At 38.8% G+C, this 19,984-nt stretch overlaps 1 protein-coding gene across 2 annotated transcripts in view; it reads right to left on the reverse strand.

The window, feature by feature from the left end:
• Nucleotides 1-3,407: 3,407 nt before the first annotated feature.
• Nucleotides 3,408-19,984, reverse strand: part of LOC142212417 (paralemmin-1-like) — a 121,264-nt gene continuing 104,687 nt past the window's right edge. The window contains exons 4-7 of one of the 2 annotated variants that reach the window (XM_075280457.1): nucleotides 16,680-16,794; nucleotides 13,331-13,352; nucleotides 8,448-8,540; nucleotides 3,408-4,276 (exon numbers count right to left, since the gene is read on the reverse strand). In XM_075280457.1, coding sequence (XP_075136558.1) covers nucleotides 3,531-4,276; nucleotides 8,448-8,540; nucleotides 13,331-13,352; nucleotides 16,680-16,794 — 976 coding nt within the window. In that variant the 3' untranslated portion in view covers nucleotides 3,408-3,530. Of the gene's footprint in view, nucleotides 4,277-8,447; nucleotides 8,544-13,330; nucleotides 13,353-16,679; nucleotides 16,795-19,984 lie in introns of both variants that reach the window. The other variant, XM_075280456.1, reaches the window with a different exon arrangement.

The following is a 19,984-nucleotide window of genomic DNA, read 5'->3' on the forward strand; positions in this document are numbered from 1 at the left end:
GAATTTGAATATGTGCAAAAATGTATTAAGTTAAAATGACTAGCCTCTTATATCACTCTTGTATGTCTTCTAGTGTATAAGGGCTACTTAATGTAAGACAGCTATACTAAGCACAGAAAATAGCGGCATCTATGTTCTCAAGTGTGAACAAGACAACAAATCATATTTTCTAGTTCAAACAAGCTCATGAGAGTCTGGAACTATAGGCAATGCAGTGAGAGCAAGTAGGAGTGGTCTTCCCTGACATGTGAAGGTTTTCCGGAGACAGATTAGTTGTACTATACAGCCTTATAACCAGTGACTAAATATTGACATCTACTTCAACCTCCATCTAGCTTTATAATTCAAAGAATGTCTCCTAAAAATTGTAGAAACTTAATTCCTCTTGCAAAACCATTCCCATAATCAAAAATATTCTGCACTACTTCACTCAGATACTCTTTCTACATGTTTTCATGTCTTCTTCTGCCTGCTGTCAACAGAATCAGTGACCACTCTGTCTATACACATATACAAACTTTTGTCGTCACCTATAGGAAGTAACAAAACAACCTCACGGCACTGCATACGTTAAGAAAACAGTGGCCAAAAATAAAGTATTGAGAAGAAAAAATCCAAAATAATCTTCTGGGATTTCAGGGAAGGGTAAGAGTGTGCCAAGATAATTTAAAGACATAGAAGTTGCTACTTTCTAAGACTCATGTTCACTTCACGTTATCCAGTTTCCAATAGTAATCTGCAAATACATCCACAGCAGTGCTAAATCCTCACTGCTCCCTAGTGCATCCTTTGCTTGGCTTTATTTTACTTGCTCCTTGTATCACTGTTATTTACATGCAGTGAAACTGTGAGCAAGCTACATTTCTCATGATTCATCTTCCTGCTCTCACTCTCTGTGTACCCCTCCCTTCTCCACTTTCCCCTGCAATTAAATCACAGGTAATATATCACTCCCACCTCTGATGTCATGTGTTCCTGTGAGATTTCATTTACTAGCTGAACTTCTCACAGATAGGGGAAAGTGAGCTTGCAAACAAAATGTCACGGCTGAGGTCAATAACCTGAAAATAAATCAGATAATCGGTGCTGAATTAAAAGAGGACATATATTAGGAAGTGTTTTGCATTGATGCTTCCTGCTATTTGGCCTATATTTAAAAAAAAAAAAAAAAAAAAACAAACAACTGGAAAAACCTAAGTTTATAGCATAATTTTTTTTTTTACATAATATTATTTGAAAAAATGGTCACAACTTTAGGTATCTTTTCGTTTCTTCAAGTATGGCACCAATAGAAAAAGTGAGACTTTACTTGTATCTCACTTATCTTCATGAACTGTCAAGTGTCTGTGACCACCAGCTGTTTAACATCACATGATAGGATAGCGTGTATATAAGGGTGCATTCACACGGAGGAAAATGGTGAGGAATTTGGTGTGGAATTTCAGCGCTGAAAAAAAGCCTCCCATTGACTGCAATGGGTTCCTTTCTCTGCTAGCAGAAATAGGAACCCACTGAAGTTAATGGGAGGGGTTTTTTTCAGCGCCGAAATTCCACACCAAATTCCTCAACATTTTCCTCCGTGTGAATGGACCCTTAAAGTTAAAACATAAAACTATAACATCTATGTAACTGTAGCATCATAAATAAACTTTAGTGTAGAAAACTGGAAAGCAAAAAATAAACAAATTATAATGCTTAAAAACAAAGCCAAATAAAACAGAACTTAAATAAGCACACACAGATAACATGAAAAATATGCATAATTATATCTAATTGGACTAGTTCACCTGTCTCTTTATAGTAATTGTATGGACATTGACATCCTTTGTGTTGTTTTGAAGCAAAAGTCCAATGTTTTTGCAAACCTATGCAAGGTGGTAATGTAAGTATATTCATAATCTAGTATTGGTAATGCTGTCACCCAAGTCTAGAACCTGTAGCCATGTCTAGCACATGAACCTATGTTTATTTTCTGTTTCTGCAAAATACTGCAGAGTTATTTCTAAAATATAGCTTCTATGACTTGAGATTGTAAGGATGATATTACCACATGCCCTTAAAAGCTTCACCAACTACTGCTGACTTGAGTGAGCAGATCTGATGAGAGGCAGAGGAAGCTCGGGGAAACATTTTGACAGAAGGGCTAGCGAATAATGGGGGACTGAGGTCACATGGCAAGCTCTCAATACCATGTCATGGTAGCTCTCAATAGTATCTGGAGGCAACAGAGAGATGACAATCAATGCTATAAAAAAGGGGAAACTGTAATCATATGACTTAGAGTAGATGACTATTACTATTGAGGGGATGTTATTTCAGAGAAACAAAATAACCAGAGTACCCCTTTAAGCAAATGGGCAAAAATAATAAAAAGAAATAAAGTCATTTAAAAAGTTACTCTCAATATGCAGTTGTTAATATAAAAAATGTAAATAATATTAATATATTTAATATTGACAGTTTCAGTGCAGGTACTAGACTTAAAGAAAGGCTATATGGTTTGGCCTACTGGTCTTGCGGGTCCTACAAACCAAATCAAAAAAGCGTTCCATTTGTACTGTATGTGCTAGAGTACTGTGCATAACTGGCATATAATAGCTTTACAATACTATAAAGTCTTAGGAGTCGACCTTTGCAATGTTTTATATTGCTCAAATGCATTTTTGCCTCTTCTGTAAGGACCTTTGTGTTTGCATGGTTACAGACAACAACAATTATGTGTCCCTGTCTTGTTGCTCACCAACAGACAGTACCAGAGTAGGTAGATGGAATAAACTGCCATAATCACTAAAGAATTAGATGACACACTATTTGTTGTCTACAACTATTTTGACACATAGGTTTGTGTTAAACGCTAGTTTTAGTCAAGACTGGGTTGACATAGTTCCTTAGTTTTTAACACTAAACAATAAAAAAAAAAAAAAAAATTGGTTGCAGAGGTAAAAATTTCATCTAAGGTAAACCAGGCACACCCTTCATAACATTTTTACACAAATAACAATATATCAGCAATAAAAATATTGTATTCTGTTAAATCTATAAAGATGGTGGGAAATAAACATAAAATAATATTACATGACTCCTTAAATCCTGCATTGTTCTGGTGTTATTTACTCTTATTTACCTGTGTATGACATATTCTCATTTGTTCATGTGGATCACTATTTTGCTACATTTTGTGCCTTGGTGTAATATAAATCCAAAACGTTCCAGTAGTTTTTTTATTTTTATAATGCCTACATGTAGAACAGGCTGGCTACAATAATCTGTTTTTCTCATGGTATTTATGATCTTAATAAGTGACTGTCTTCATTCATCAGAAATGTCATACATGATAAATGTGTAAATATATATATATATATATATATATATATATATATATATATATATATATGTGTAACAACATCCTAAATCAACTCCAATGCACTATAGGCATCCACCCCAGTTCACAGTATTGTACAGCTTTCACAAAGGTAGGTGATACAAAGTTGGCAGTGTCTGTGCTGTTTAGACTATAAGGAGAGTAGGAATCACATGACAACACAGCATTTGCAGCGTGCTTTCTTATCTGTACCTGTTATTGGTTCTGTGACTAGACTCTCCTCTTTTCCCTCAGGAGAGGAGGGCTCTGTGGTCTCAGTGAGAAGCTTCCCGGAGACCAGTTCTGCAGCATTGCCATCCATGGTGGAGACATCAGTAACTGTTTTCTCCCTCAGTGACTTCTCATCATCTTCATCAATGAGAACAAGCTCAGCTTTAATGGTGTCATCATAGCCTAACACCCTTTTAGTCTCTTCCTCATCATCGATATTCTGGTAGCCCATGAAGATCATAGTCACTGGTTGTTCTAATGTGGCATTGGCCTCATTACTTCCACTACTTCTTACTTGTTGTGGCCCAAGTTTTAAGGGAAGCCCTTTGGTAGACTTGTGCACCATTTCTAATTTTGCTTCTTTAAAATGCAATTGCTCCTTCAAGTTACTAGGGATTCCTTCAGTGATTAGAGTTCTCTCAGGTAAAGTGCTTTGCCCTGCTACTATGTTTGCTTGTGCAGATTTGTGAACAAGTTCATCTACATCCCTTGTACTTAAGTTATGGATGCCATTTTCTACCACAGCACCAGAATGGTGAAGCTCATATACTACTTTGTTACCATCATCATAGACCTTTACTCCTCTCTGTTGGACCACCTCTGGGTCAATTGCAGCTGTAGAGAGAATCTTGGTCTCTCCTGTCTTTCTGTCTTTCTCCACATTTATTTCCATGGCGTACAATGCTTAAACAGAAACAAGAAAGGAGGTGTATGTTACAACACATAAAGCAAGTGAATGGTTAATTGGCAAACATACACTGTAATGTGTGTGCACTAATACTACAACATCATTACATAAAACGCACAGTGTGTTAAGAGTCTGCTTGATAGAAAGGTTGTTAACCCCAATATTATTATATGTGAGCACACATCGGACAGACATACTGATAGAAATAACATATATCAACTGTGAATTGTTACATTTACAAGTTCAAGTGAGAAGCAACGTGATATTGCCACATGACGTGTAACACTGTGGATTTTTCTGACATACAACTCATGGCTCAATGCAGATTTGTGAACATACAGCACTGTAGCACCTGGGTTATACCTATAACAAGACAAAGGGTGCTTTATACTTCATGCAGTTACGGTATTTACAAAGAATCATATGCTTTCATTTACTATGTGAATTTTAATACCCAGGAAACATTGTCATTTATGAATTGGGATTTCTGGTAGTGACTCATCTTTGCAGTGACAAATGGTTTTTAGTTACACAAATCACTGCAAGGATGAGATATATTTTTACTCACATTCCCTCAGTTTAATCTGTCCCTCATAACAGAATTTCTAAACCATTTTAAGTGACATTACACATGAAATACACTCATAGGAACTTAAAGGGATCCTCTAAGAATGGCCATTGACAACCTATCCTTATAATAAGTCATCAATAACCGATCAGAGGGCTTCTGACACTTGGCACTAGTCCCAAGTCAGCTGTTCAGAACACAGTGTAAGAAGCAGATGGTTCTGTGCACTGTATAGTGACTGTCCTGCATGGCATGGTCACTGCATAGTGTATAGAGCCATGTGTTTCTGGGTCCATGAACTGGTTGGATATTAGCTGATCAGTGGAGCAGCCCTCTGATCTCATAGTAATGACTTATCCGAAGAAGACCATCAATATAAAGCCTTAGGCAACCCCTTTTATGTGTACCTACACTTAAAACTTTTTTATTTGATAAATCACTAGTGACCTGCGGGGATGATTTTGTTTTGGGGTCACTCTGATACTGTCCCACTAAATTATTTACCTTTGTTCTTCCTCTTCTACATAAAATTTGTAATTTTTTTTCTTAATTGATCTTTAATATCTTTAACTTAATACTACAAATAATGCCTCGCCTATTGTGTCATTCTCAAATACCATTGTTCAGTTCAGTGAAAACAAAACAAACATACGCGAAAGGTGGATCAACGACGGACGCAAACCATCCGCAAATAGCAGGGTTGGGCACTTTTTTTTTTTGCAAAAAACACAGACCTCACATGTCCATAGATACAAATGTGTGAATGAGGCCTACAAGTTATGCTTTACATTTGTCTCCCTTTTTGAGATATGGTTTTACCTTTAAAATTCATCAAGGAAACATGTCCCATTAATAATAAAGAAGAAACATCGGAGTTATATGACGTGGACAAGTAGCATATACTGAATATTTTACAACAGACTTATAACCAGCAGGTCACGCTATTGGTTCTTCCTAATGGTCCAGAGGAGCCACTTAACATGATGTAATCCCTTTGTCTTATATTATGATTGGCAGGTCCATCTTTATTTGTCAGGAAAACAGAAGAGACTGTAATTTGTTACAAGGAACCTTGTAATGGAAGGAGACATCGTAAATGGGAGCTGAGTAGTTTACTGTCACAGATTTTATTCATACACAGAAGGGTTTCAGTTCACTGCACTAACCCCTAATGCATCTTTAGTGTTTGGGATATTTACAGAGGTAGACGAGTTAGAGAAAAGACACAACATGATGATAAATGCATCTGACATCCATTGTCTGGAACAAAGGCACAAAAATGAAAGATTATACACAGATAACCAAAAGTCAGATCAAGAATTTCAGGTCAGCTAACAAACTAAGCCTTGAAGACTACAAATATTAAAAAAGGAAATGTATTTCATGAGGGAAGCATGTGACAGCAGGAGTTAAGTGTTGGTAAGTTCCCCCATACTGTATCGCCCATAGTTCTCATGCTGCTTCCCCTTAGTCTTCCATCATCTTCATTTACTATAATTCCTTCTTAACACCTTGCGTTGAAGGTACTAAAATCAGTATTAAATTGCGGATGTACAATCATAACGCTCTGGGACCCATTTATCGTTTACACCACCTCAGAAAGTATAAGAGTACATATATTCTCTGCTATTCATTTCTAATAGGCTACAGAAATGTGCTTATATTCATTATACATTTTTCAAAAATACTGGTGTACATTAAGTGGCATATGTGCTGTATGGCGATATATATCCCATCAATACAATGACCTTCAGCTTGTGACCACCCTATAAGTTTAAGCATCTGCATAGACTGGATTAACTGTAGGAGACAGTGGAACACACAGCCGGGTGCATTTACAATGACAATGGTTACGTGACTTATAGTGTGTGAATTTCATCACTCCTGACATGTTTGTTTCAATAAACAATTGTATTCCTCATGAAATACCAATTCTAGAAAAAATTTTTGTATATACCATGTGTTGTGTTATTTCTTAGTTACTCCAACTACAAACATATATTGAGAACAGGTTGTTCGCACTTGGGGGCGTCAGTTTATTCATACTGTTCTAGAAATTAAAGAAACACGGTTATAAAAAAGTACAATTTAGAATTGTTATTTCATAGGGAAAACACACATTTACTAAAACAGACATGTTAGGAGCAGTGCAGGTCCTCTTTTATCAACCTTAATAATGCCAAGTTCACACAGCAGAAAGTAAAGTGCAATTTGAGGTAGTCATCCACACCCGATTCCCTTTCATATTCTGATCGTGGCTGCTGCGACTTTGCTCACTAACTAGTACCAGGCACAACAGGACTAATCAGACATTGTCTGGGAATCCAGAATCTGTGGCTACGTAGAGCAGGGCCCTTCTTTTTCAGCATCCTTAGGCTAAGGCTGAGGCCCCACATTGTGGAAACATAGCTTCTTTTGTTGCAGATTTTGTTGCGTTTTTTTTTTTAGCCAAAACCAGGAGTATATATTTCCCATCCCTTTTGAAGTCATTCTTGGTTTCAGCTCAAAAAATCGCAACACAATCTGCAACAAAGAAAGCTGCATTTCCGCAACGTGGGGCCTTAGGCTGAAGCCCCACATTGCGGAAACACAGCTTTTTTTGTTGTTGCAGATTTTGTTGCGTTTTTTTTGAGCCAAAGCCAGGAGTGGATTGAGAAGAAGGTAGAAGTATAAGAATTAGGTAAAATGACAGAATGTCAGGAACACCCTTCTGAGTGCAAAGAGCTACGGTACCGGGACCGATAGTTCTTTACCCGGGGCACAGATCGGGAAAGAGACAGTGCGCTGAATTCAGCGTACTGTCGGCTTTCCAGCAGTATATAGAACTGCCTGTGCCCCGGACCATCAAAGGCCCTCTTTAATTCAGCAAATCTGAAAAAGGGAGGCAAAATCCCAGCACTGATATTAAAAAAATAAATAAATAAAAAAAGCTAAACATTTATTGTACACGTTTTTTTTTACAATGCAATACAACTGTACGGAGATTTTTTTCAGCTAAATTCCTGTCATCTGTTTACACCTAAATGTAGTGTACCTGTTGTGTACAATAGTTATTACATGTTTTACCTTAACAAATTAAACAAATACCTAGAATAAAGCTAGGACAAGTAATATATTGATAAATCATAAATCCTTTGTTTTTGCTGAGATTAGCAGTAATAAAATGATAGTATGATGATACTGCAGGCCATACACCCAAATGAATGCGCTCGGCATGTGAATGTACAGTATATCAAAGCATGGACTTACAGTCTGTAGTAGGGGCCAATATTCAACCTGTTTTCCTTAATGCAAAGTATGAGCAGTTAGAAATGACATATACAAGCTACAAATAAAACAAGTTCAGTAAAGTCCATTCCATAACTAAAACCTTTTTTGTGCTATGTCAGTGCTGTAATGTGCAAACCACCAATGAAAGTAGAAAGTTCATAGTATTCTGATACTTTCTTTTGGTTGAACACATAGGGGAGAATGCAAATTTCTGCTGTCAACCTATTAACTTAACCAGTAAAATGTGCCATTTTAATCACCAACTTTCCAGTAATGTTTTAAGAATTCAGAAGCAATCTGAGTATTCCCATAGGGTATGATATACTCACCAGGTGTCCTTGTTGTTCCGTGAGTTGCTTCTGCTTGATGTGAGTAGAGGTTTGTGATGTCAGCAATCTGGGAGTAGGTATAGTTTACTGCATCTGCTTTAAGAGAGAGCAAACAGGGTTAGGTTAGCAGCATTGTGGAGCCCCACAGTCGGAGCTGTGCTTAGACAGCAGCAGAGAGTTAACTTATCAGCCTGCACAATGAACATCACAGCATTCTACTGAACAGCTGGATCAGAGGACACAAAGTGCAGATTCATTGCCTTGTGATTGGAGTTCAATAGACTAGCTGAGGCAGGAGGGAACACATCCAGATCCCTCAAGCTCTGCAATAGGTCCATGGAGTTTTGGGGAATTTCTGGATGTATACAGTCAGAGACAATACTGGACTATGAGATCTAGTTTAACATATGACAGTATTTGAGAACACCAATGCAGTAGACCTAAATAAAAGGCTGCAGAGGTTGCATATACAGTCTTTGCCACCTAAATAAATAGTAAGCTGAACAACATTTCCCTAAAAATGGATATGTCTACTGACAAAGTACTCCAGCATTATATTTTTCTTGATCATAATGATATACCTCCTCACCCATCCATAACCTCAGTAATTAGACTCCATATGTTCAATCTGTTCTCTGTAAAGTGCAACAATGTGAAAAATGTATCCAGCAAACCAAAAATTAACATATTACTTTTACTTCATTAATAAAAAGACACTCTTACATTGTGCTATGAGTAAGGGACAACAAAAGGAGTTCCAAAACGCATAAGCTTTGGACTATGCTCTTGTATCCGGGACGCACAATGTAAGAGTGTCTTTTTTATTTTTTATAAATGAAGTAAAAGTAATATGTTAATTTTTGGTTTGCTGGCTACATTTTTCACATTGTTGCACCTTAGTAACTCCACTGCAGTCTGGAGTAAGTGTTCGTGCAACCTTTCATTATTACTAGGTGGAGCGGTTTTTCCTAGTTTTGTTGTTTGTTCTCTGTAAAGACATTACTAATTCTTTCCACGTCCCACCTTTCATATACCTTCAATTTTTAACTCTCTTCTCTGTTTGTTCTTCAGTGTGCCCATCCATTCCCCATCTTCTCCCTATACCAATGCCTCCAGAGTCCTCAGCTTCTTTTATTTTGGAGTACAATGCACCAGAAAGAAGGTACAAGTACATGTTGGACCACTGTGTGTTTGATACTTTGAGGAACTCCCCTGCTCTCGGCTCTTTCATCCACAATCAATTCCCAAGTCTTTGTTGATCTATTGTCTACAAGTGAGCATGAAAGCCGATCAGTTGTTTAGTGGTGAATAGGGCATCAATACTCAACCACTGACTGACTGCAAGACTCACATGTAGGCCAAACCGGTCCACTGGATACCCGGGCAAACAGAAAAGGGAGTATGAATATTTTGTTGTTTTAAGCCTCTGCAGTTAATAGTTTCTTAGTTTACAGCGTACTGTACACTGCTATTGATCTGTTCAGGGAGTTTACAGTATGCAGTTAGATCCTAAGCACCCTCCAGTGTGAACTGCAAGTAGCAAGGAGTTTAGGATTAACATTTATCACTCTGCATGGAATGCTGAAATTTGTATCAGAAAAATAAAACTTTCACTGCTATAAGATATTTTAAGAAATCAGTATAAAATATTACACATATGAACCATATCTGCATATTGTGTCCTACTAAATGGGTCTTACCCCTCGTTCACATCTACGTTTGTACTCCATTCGGGGGAGTCAGCATGGGGACCCACCGAACGGAATACCAAACGCAATTGTAAGCGCTGTGCAGTAAAAGCACACGAACCCCATACTATATACACAGACTATAATGGGGTCCGTGTGCTTGCCGCTAGATCTCCGCACAGACCATGTGGACAGGAAAATAGTTCACAATCTACTTTCCTGCTCGTATGATTTGTGCTGGCAGCGTGCGGCAAGCACACGGACCCTAGTCTAGTCTATGGGGTCTGTGTATATAGAAAAAATCCAGCATTCTCCGATTCCAATAAAAACTTGTGTCTTTAATTATTCCATAGTTAAAAATAATCAGCCTTCATGTACAAGAAAAATAACTGCATCGGCAGACTCAGCGTATCATGAATAGATGCTACGCGTTTCGGATTGTATCCTTCTTCATGGCATGTATCCGTGCATCCCGTTTAATGAGAAAGCATGTACATGACAAGAGGGTGAGCTGAATTGCTTTATATATATATGGGGTCTGTGTGCTTTTACTGCACAGCGCTTTCAATTGCGTTTGGTATTCCGTTCGGATGGTCCCCATGCAGACTCCCCTGGAAGAGAATACAAATGTGAACCAACCCTTACTTAGTTAGATGCATCAAAGGAATAAAGAGTTTAGAGTTTGGAATACCATAGGATATTACAGATAATCTCATTTGCATTTTTTTCTAAAAAAAAAAATACTGTTTATAAGTAAAGTGGTTACTTGTTCAGATTCAAGCATACAGGGACGGCCACCACTAATCTGTTAGCATGTAGATATATTAACCGCTTTCAAAATATATACACATATACTTAAGAGATTCATTTTAAATTGGATTAGAGCTAAAAATAGCAAGACAATCACATTCTGCTGGAGACCTTGGTCTTCAATTCAGAATTAGATCCCTGGTGTTATCAGCAAAATTAGAGAAAAGCAGGCTTGTAATTTATGTCATAGTTTCTTAGCCTATGTATTTGCCTGTGATCAAATAGCTTTAGAAATAGCAGCCATCAATTATTATTATTGTATATTTATATATCACCATTAATTCCATGGTGCTTTACATTTGGGGGTTTACATACAATACACAGAATATACAGGTAGATATAATACTAACAGTGACCGACTGGCACAGTGGGGTAGAGGGCCCTGCCCGCGAGGGCTTACAATCAATGATATTATTAATGCTGTTGTCATTATCCTCAATTAATATTAACTAGTAATATTCTTTTCTCTGATTTACCCCTTGCTGCCACAACCTTTCCCATTTATAGTATTTTTTTTATTCCTACTTTAACCTCTCAATTGATCATAGCATCTAAATGTTAAATGTCCATGACCAGAGTTGTCACGGATCACATAGACTGCTGGTGGATCTCTGCTATGTTTGAAGACCAAACATACATTGCAATATTTGTGAAGAGGCTGTGGCGGGCTTGTCCTCCTTGCTGAACTTTATTTGGCTACAGCAATGATGTACCTGTATACCCCATGTAGTCACTTCAGCCAATCACTAGCCCAACAATCTTGTGTGGTATGTCGCTAAGACCAGAGATTGGCTGCAGAAATCTCATGAGGTATACAGGAATGTCATTGCTGCAGCCGTGTAAACAAAGTCAGGTTGGTGCTTGTTTTGTTCACTTGGTTGGTACTGAAGTAGTAGCAGATACCAGATTTTCTGGCCTTGGAAAATTATTTATCTGGCACCCCCTTTAAGTTGAGATTGTGGAGAACAGTGCATCCAAATAGCAATAAGCTTATTTTATACCTAGAATCATAAGCTGACCACAATGTGTTACTAGCCTTAGGTGTTTCCACCGGGATGACCTAGGGTGAGCTTTAAGAGACATACATCTGCCCTAAAGGCAAACACTAAAGGACTATGCAGATCTTACATTTTGTTGCTTCCCTGATGCGTACTGGCACATACTTACGCCCTACAGCTTTTCAGAATATTTGTTGAATGCATACTTTTCACAGAGGAATCATATCCTATCTCTATACCATTATGAATGCCCTGCAACCTGACACAAAGCTGAAAAGCACGGAATTGTGGGAGGCAGATATCGGTCCTACCCTTACAATCTTAAAGTAGTCCCCTTATTATGACATTGTCTCTAGGGGTAGTCAGTGATGGTCCTAGGAGACAGACCTCAGGATTTTACTAACAAATACTATTGCCTACTTCATTATATTACCGAATTTATTAAGATAAATATTGCAGCCAAATGGTGCTCAAAAACTCTCTCTTTCCAGGCATTGAAAGATCTCGTATATCTAATAATGGTTTTTAAAAGACATAAGTGGTCTGATTCTATGGAATGGTTCTAGGGCATGTGAGATCCTTGGTTACATTAGGGTGCTTTTCCCCTATGGTGGGGAGCAATATCACTCTCTCTGTAGTTTCAAGTTATTTACATACCAGTTTACTTTGGAAGCCCTTGTGTATTTATTGATATTTGTGGCTGTTTATGTGAAAAGGGCCCACATTGTCGATATGGAGTTCTTGGTATCATTGTAACGGTTATGGTGTAACATTGTCCGAAACAGCAAAAAATTTTTTATTGAAAGCACAATTGACATATTTTTAAATAAAATTTTTGCATAAAACAAAATTGTGATTTTTTTACCCAAATATGTTTTGGACTATTTTCTCTATAATTAGTATCGACGATCTGGGCCCTTTTCACGTAAACAGCCACATTTAGTGCATTTGGGATTTGTTATCAGTGATCATCGTCTTTCTTCCTCGAGTATTTTGTCCTATTTTGGTATCCCATCTGTGTGTTTCCCTTTCCCATCCTTTACCTTCCCTACTGGATTGATATGGTTTTGTTAAAGGCTGAATCTGTAACACTATTTTCCTCCAGCATGAGGATTCCTTTGCTGATATACTATTCAGCTATCTGATTTGTTGCATGCCTTCAATACAATATGGTATAATATGTTAGGTAGATTAGTACTGTAGTACAGATAACTGGTAAAAGCCGCACAAATCACCAACTCCAAAGTTGCATCACAGGATTTAGTTTTGTTATTGTGCCTGTATTCAGAAGACATGATACAAATTGTAATCTAGTCGAGGTCTAAATAGGTTAACCTTTAACCAAAACAATACGTCTTTCAAAACTTTAAAATGTTAAATATCTTACCTTTATCCTGATTTGATAAGCTCTATAAAAAAAGAAGAAAATATTTCAGAACTCTACAAAAAACGCTCATTATTTATAAAGTTTTCATTACATTGTTTTCTATTTTATATTACGTGAGAAAAAAAGAAAATAATTAAAAAAAAAAAAACAACAAAAAACCCTTAAGGACATGCCTAACAACACCCAAATAGGGTCTTCCACTTTTGTTTTACCCTTAGGTTGTTAAAATAACAAACATTACATATTTGTAGCGAGCAAGGGGGTGCACAATGGCGGTGGTAGTCCAGGGCTGATAGGGGTAGTTGTCACGGATGTGTCACAGGCCTGAGTGCTATACAGGGGAACATACCCCTGTCACATACATGTACCTTTCCTTTTACTTTGGTTGTTACTTTTCTACAGTGTACAGGCTGGAATGACTTCTGTGACAACAGTTTTAAAGGGATCCTATCACTCAGACACAACTTTTTCTAGGTACCACGTCAGAATAGCCTAAAGAACTTTACTTGAAAAAAAAAAAACTCTTCTGCAGGCAAAGTACAGATATCACAGTCTCTTTGGTAGCAAATCGCAATACAGCTTTTACACTTATCACAAGTAATTGCAGTACTTCAGTCACAGTCCCATATCCTCAGCAATAGCAGGTATACAGATTCTGGGTAGGTAATGGTTAATGGAAGACTTCCCTCCGTGCCGCCGCTGAAACACACGGGACAGAAGCAGCAGCTCCGGGGCATGACGGGCTCCCCGCTCTCCAGTCTGACACGGCAACTAGGCGGGGCTGCGGCCCAGGCCCCGCCCACACAGCAGACCACACCTGCAATGAACGCATATGGCTGTGTCACACGATCGACCCATATTTCCTTCGCGATCGACCGGTAGATCGCGATCAACGTATTGGGCACCCCTGGATTAGACTTTAAGATGATCTCCCAGGCATGGACTTCAGTAGTTGGGATGGACTGGTAGCTGGATATAGCCCATGTGAGGTTCTGACTAGACTGGAGTAATACTGGCAGACCTGTGTATTGGCTGGAAGCCAGGCTTAGACTCCATTCTGCAGTCACTTCTTTCTGTGTACGCAGGGGCTGGACCAGGGACAAGTCTCAGCTCGCTCTAGAAGCAGCTTGTGCTCCTATAGGCTGAGAGCAAAACATGTGACTGAAGTTGCAAGATACTAAAGCATGTGGGTTTGCAAAGCTAAAACAAGGTGCAAAACTAGTTAATCTCTACACTGCTGCAGACAATCCTCAGTGTATGCTAAGAAATGCAGAATATACAGCACACAAAAAGAATGGCTGACATCAGACATTACCACCTGACAATATAAGAGACAATATAGTGACATAATGACTTTTTAAACAGAGCATTAACATCTTGTTCTGGGACATTGCATATTCACCTGTAAGATATATACCTATGGAATATGGTTATTAATATCTTTTTGGTATATAACATGTTTCTATGATATGTCTGTTGTCAGATAATTAGATGGACAGGATGTGGGATTCACAAACCATTCAAGTGAAAGTATGAAGGGTGCCAGCAACTTATAGAACACCTCACTCATGTGAGAATCAGTGTGTTAAAGGGGCTCGATCAGCAAAATCATGCTGATAGAGCCCCACATATACGTGAACAGCCTTTAAAAAGGCTATTCAGGCACCGTAAATGTTATATTAAACTACCCCCCAGTTTTAAAATAAAACCCTAAAAACGAATATCTACTTACGCATCGTGCACGCTGGGCGGGCATTTAGGGTGCGCCGTCTTCATCATCCACGCCTCTTCTTCCTCCGATGTCCTTCGGTCCCCTCTTCCTCCGGCGATCGCGGACTGACACTGATAAAAAAAAATGGCCTGGGCACCTGCGCAGTAGCCGTAGTAGAAGCTGCATGCTACTGTGCATGCGCCCATTTTTTTTTATATCAGTGTCAGTTCGCGAGCGCTGGAGGAGGACGGGACCGGAGGACATCGGAGGAAGAAGAGGCGTGGATGAAGAAGAAGACACACCCTGAATGCCCGCCCAGCGTGCACGATGCATAAGTAGATATTCTTTTTTAGGGTTTTATATTAAAACGGGGGGAGGGGGGTTGTTTAATATAACTTTTACGGTGCCTGAATAGCCTTTTTAAAGGCTATTCACGCATATGTGGGGCTCTATCAGCATGATTTTGCTGATAGAGCCCCTTTAAGGAAGGAGGCTCCGGAGGCAATGCTATAGAAAGAGTGATCTAGCATATTGCATATAAAAAGAAAGATCATTCTTTGATCATCAGTGGGGAACAATAGTTTCAGGCTAGAGTTACTGCTGAAAACAGGATGTAGAGCAAAATCGTCCTGTTTTCGTGACTTTGTGGTCAGGCCCACAACTTATCCTTTATCTTATGCATAGGGGAAAAGTTGCAGAGATGGGAGGAAAACTCTGTTTCGGCTAAGATCATAAGTTTCCAAAAGCTGCATTTTTTTGTTGCAGATTTCACTGCATTTGTTAGAGCCAAAGCCAGGAGTGGCTTCAAAAGGGACTGCAAATATAGAGGGAATATTTATACTCCTCCTGCTAAATCCACTTTTGGCTTTGGCTAAAAAAAAAACACAGCTAAATTTGCAACAGAGCTTTTCTGAAGCATGTGGCCTCAGTCTTAAATTTTCAGTATGTGTTTCTAAATTCCTTTGTAAATTACAAAGTAAGTTTAGAGAAATATGTAGAAAAATTAATTAGACCATATAGTGAGATATTTTTTTAGCTCTTCCTATCATAGTGATTTATTCATTGAGAATAGATGGGGTAATGTCTTTCATTAGGAAGAGACTGGTACAGGACCTATTAGACCATGCATACCCTGTTAAGATTTCTGGGTAAGAAATATGCAAATAAGACCTCACTGGTGAAAAAGAGGAATCTGCTCCTACCACCACCTTCTGGTTGAAGCAGCAGTCTTTGGATGGGAATCTCTTCCTTTTGGAGGAGTTATATTGGTTTTCCTATTAGTCCCAGATTATTCCCTTAGGATTCTTTAAAAATCTCCTGCCAGTGTCCGGAGATGATTCTCAGCCTGCACTGTGAAGAAGCAGACACCCGGGGATCCCTGCATCCCGCGATCGACCCATACGTCCTTCGCAATCTACCAGTAGATCGCGATCGACGTATTGGGCACCCCTGGTCTATAGGGAACTACCATCCAAAAGGTGACGCTAGCAATAAATTCCTCTTATTCACCAATGAGGTCTTATCTTCATTGATAATATAACATCTGCTGTAATAACTTCTTACAACAAAAATATTACATGACAAAGTTTATAGGGGTTGTCAGTTGCAGTACTGCTCATAAAATGGTATTTTGTTTACCTTTTGCAAATCCACAAATGAAATTTCAGCCTCTTTTAGTTTCTCCCTCAGTATTTGTTCTTTGGCAGATATTAGTGATTCTTCACTTTCTAGTTGTCCGATGTCCTGCTCTAATCTGTAAAACACAATTGAAATAATTTGAATATTATTAAATAAACTTGCTATAGTATATGTGGAGGGTTTAAAATAAGGTACAGGCAATGTATAGACAGCAGTTCCATCAGAGGCAGCCAGTGTCAGAGCTCAGAATCACACCCCTTGTCTGCTCCTGCCTGACATCGCCCTCCTGGCAGTACAGAACCTAAATAACATATCAGACACCAAAACTATCAGCAATGATTGCTTGGGAACAGTGGGGGCTAGAGAAAAAACTCTGTGCTGGAATCAGTTGTGGAGAGGTGCTGAAATAGACTAGTTATACATTGATCTCTTCTTACAGAATAATATTATGATACATGTAGGGTACCATCAACAATTTCCTTCTTTGAAGGCTGAATTTTGTTTGGAATTTGAAAAAAATTATAGAAATCTTCCCTCTCAGCTGATGATGCAATTGAAGGCCCCGTTCACACGGTGGAAAAGAAACAGGAAAATTCTGGCTTCTTCTTCAGCTAGCCATGATGAGATGCTGATACAGTGCATTGGCATCCGTTCACAGTATCACACTCCTGATTAGGCCAGGATGAATGGGCCTAATCAGGAAGGAGTCTTGAGCCACGGACGCCGCAATTGACTCAGCCGTGGAATCCGCCTGAAGATAGGTCATGTCACTTTTTTCCCCGCTAGCTGAAAAAAATCACTAGCTGAAAATAACTACGAGTGACTTCCATTGAAATGAATGGGAGGCGTTTTTCAGGTGGATTTTGTGGCGGATTCCACGTCAAAATTCACCTGCTAAAACTCTGTATGAACTGACTCGAAGGTGACTAGATAAATATTCTGACACTTTGTTTGGTATAATATGGTTTATTCAATGTTCTGCTTTATGAAGGCCTTAAGCAGCCAGGGCCTCGGGAGGGCGGCATTTTTGCTGACCTAAGCCAGTCCAGGACAAGCTGTCCTGGACTGGCTTAGCGTCACCGTATCTGCAGCCCGAAACGGGAAGCGAGCGGTGTATTGGGGCGGCCCTGCTGGACGCAGCGCTGCTCCAGCGGCCGCCCCTCATACTCAGGCAGAAAGCAGGTCTTATCCCTGTCTGCTCTCTGCCTGCGAACGCCGCTCGCTCCGCTCGACCCCGCCCCCTTTCCGCTTGACCCGCCCCTTTCTTGTGACCCCGCCCCATCAGCCACGCCCCTCCTCGTGGGGGGGGAGGGGGCTTTCTGACGCCGCTTCAGGCAGCTGAAAGCCCAGGTTCACCCCTGGCCTTAAGTGACCAACACCAATAATGAATAGAAATGAGCGAGTACTATTCGAAATGGCAGAATAGCACGCACCCGGCCGGCTCCATTCATTGCTATGAGTGCGTGCTATTCGAAACAGCCGTTTCGAATAGTACTCGCTCATCTCTAATAATGAACTCTTCCTTATTGAGAGACCGAATGTTAAATCTTACACTAGTGATTTTATGTTGTAAAGAAAGATTGAATGGATTCCAGTCAAAAACATAATCTGATCTACGGGGTATTTTGAGAGGTTGAATTATTTATCATCTTTGAGCAAAGGCATTCTCCAGGCCAACTCAGCAAAAACAGTCACACTTATGAGGTTTTTGAGTAAAAAAAAGGAATATAAATTGTAATATATCATATTGCTTACGTTATCTTTTTAGCTAATTCTGCATTCTAATATTATTATTATTATTATTACATTTAAGATTATACTGTTTGACAATCCTTCTTATACTCTACGGTGGCTTCACCACTTTCTTTTGTCTCTGAGCCATTTGTATTGATATATATATATATATATATATATATATATATATATATATATATATCCAGGCATTGCTAAAGCAAACAAATCACATCATCCATTGTTATAAAGTAGTAGGGTCATCAGTCACCCCTTTCCCTTGTTTAGTTTTCCCTAAATGTTTTTCTTTCAATTCAAGATAACTTTGCACATTACTCAAAGCCTTGCAACGATACATGGATGAAGGCTGTTTCCCAAAGGAAGTAATTAATGATGTCATTAAAGATGACATTTTTGTAATCCACTTTGGGAGTCTCCGTACAGGGTGGGCATTAAAACGGAAACTCGGAAAGCTTGATGGAAACCATTACATAATAACAGGCCTTTGAGCCACTGGTATAAGAGAAGAATATACGAGTCATACATTCTTGCTATTTTTATCTATACTGATGTGAGATGTCTTCTAGTTAAGGTTTTAGAAGTTATCAAGTAATAACCTATGAAACTCATATAATAACATAACTGTCTTTAAGTTAATCATTCATTCAGTCATTCATTCATTCAGTCAGTCAGTCTCTAGTTCATTTCTTCTGGCAGAGAAATTTTCTCTTTCATATTCAGGGCACGGTGGCTGCAACATCTGCAAGGATTATGTATGTTCTCCCTGTGTTTGCATGGGTTTCCTCCCACACGCCGAAAACATACTGATAGGGAATCTAGTTTGTAAGCTCTATAGGGAACTTTATTAACGTTATATAACTTTTTATAGTGCTTCCAAAGTGGAAACCTCCCCACATATTGCAGAAAAATATCTGCAGCAGAAATCCTGTAATTTCCACAATCGTTGTTTTGCAGTCAATTATATCTTTGGAGACGCTGACAGTTTTCCTACAGGTATAACTGAAGCAGAAAAATTTCCTCTGCGGAATTTTTGTGAAAAGCACCGCAGGAAAAGCTGCAATGCATTATTGCTGCAGATTTTTCTGCAATGCTTTTTATTTTTGCTGTGGCCCGCTACATGCGGCCTTATCTTTAAACTGTGCTAAAACTGTGCTCACTTTAAAAAAATATAGTTAAAAATTTCAAATGCCAAGGTATTGGGCTCATTGATCTGACTAGAATGTGCTATATTGTCGCTCAGTAGAGAGTGGAGATTACCTGTTCAAATGTTCATGTGTGCATAATGCATTAGGTTCCTAACTCACAGTGACTCCCTTCAGCCACTACACAGAGAAGTGAGCTATCTGCTTCCAGCTTAGTTCTCTGTGTACCAACTTCTGGTTGGGGATGTTTGGTGTCAGACCTTCACAGATCTGATATTGGTGCTCTGTCCTTAGTATAGGTCATTGATATTTTAGCCCAGAAAACCTGATTAGTAGGTCTATGTAGTAAATACAAGCAATGAAAAGGTAGATTTTTTTTTTTTTAAGTTTTAGCAGCAAGAAAGTACGTAA

This window comes from Leptodactylus fuscus, chromosome 1 (assembly GCF_031893055.1).
Source record: "Leptodactylus fuscus isolate aLepFus1 chromosome 1, aLepFus1.hap2, whole genome shotgun sequence".
Lineage (NCBI taxonomy): Eukaryota > Metazoa > Chordata > Amphibia > Anura > Leptodactylidae > Leptodactylus > Leptodactylus fuscus.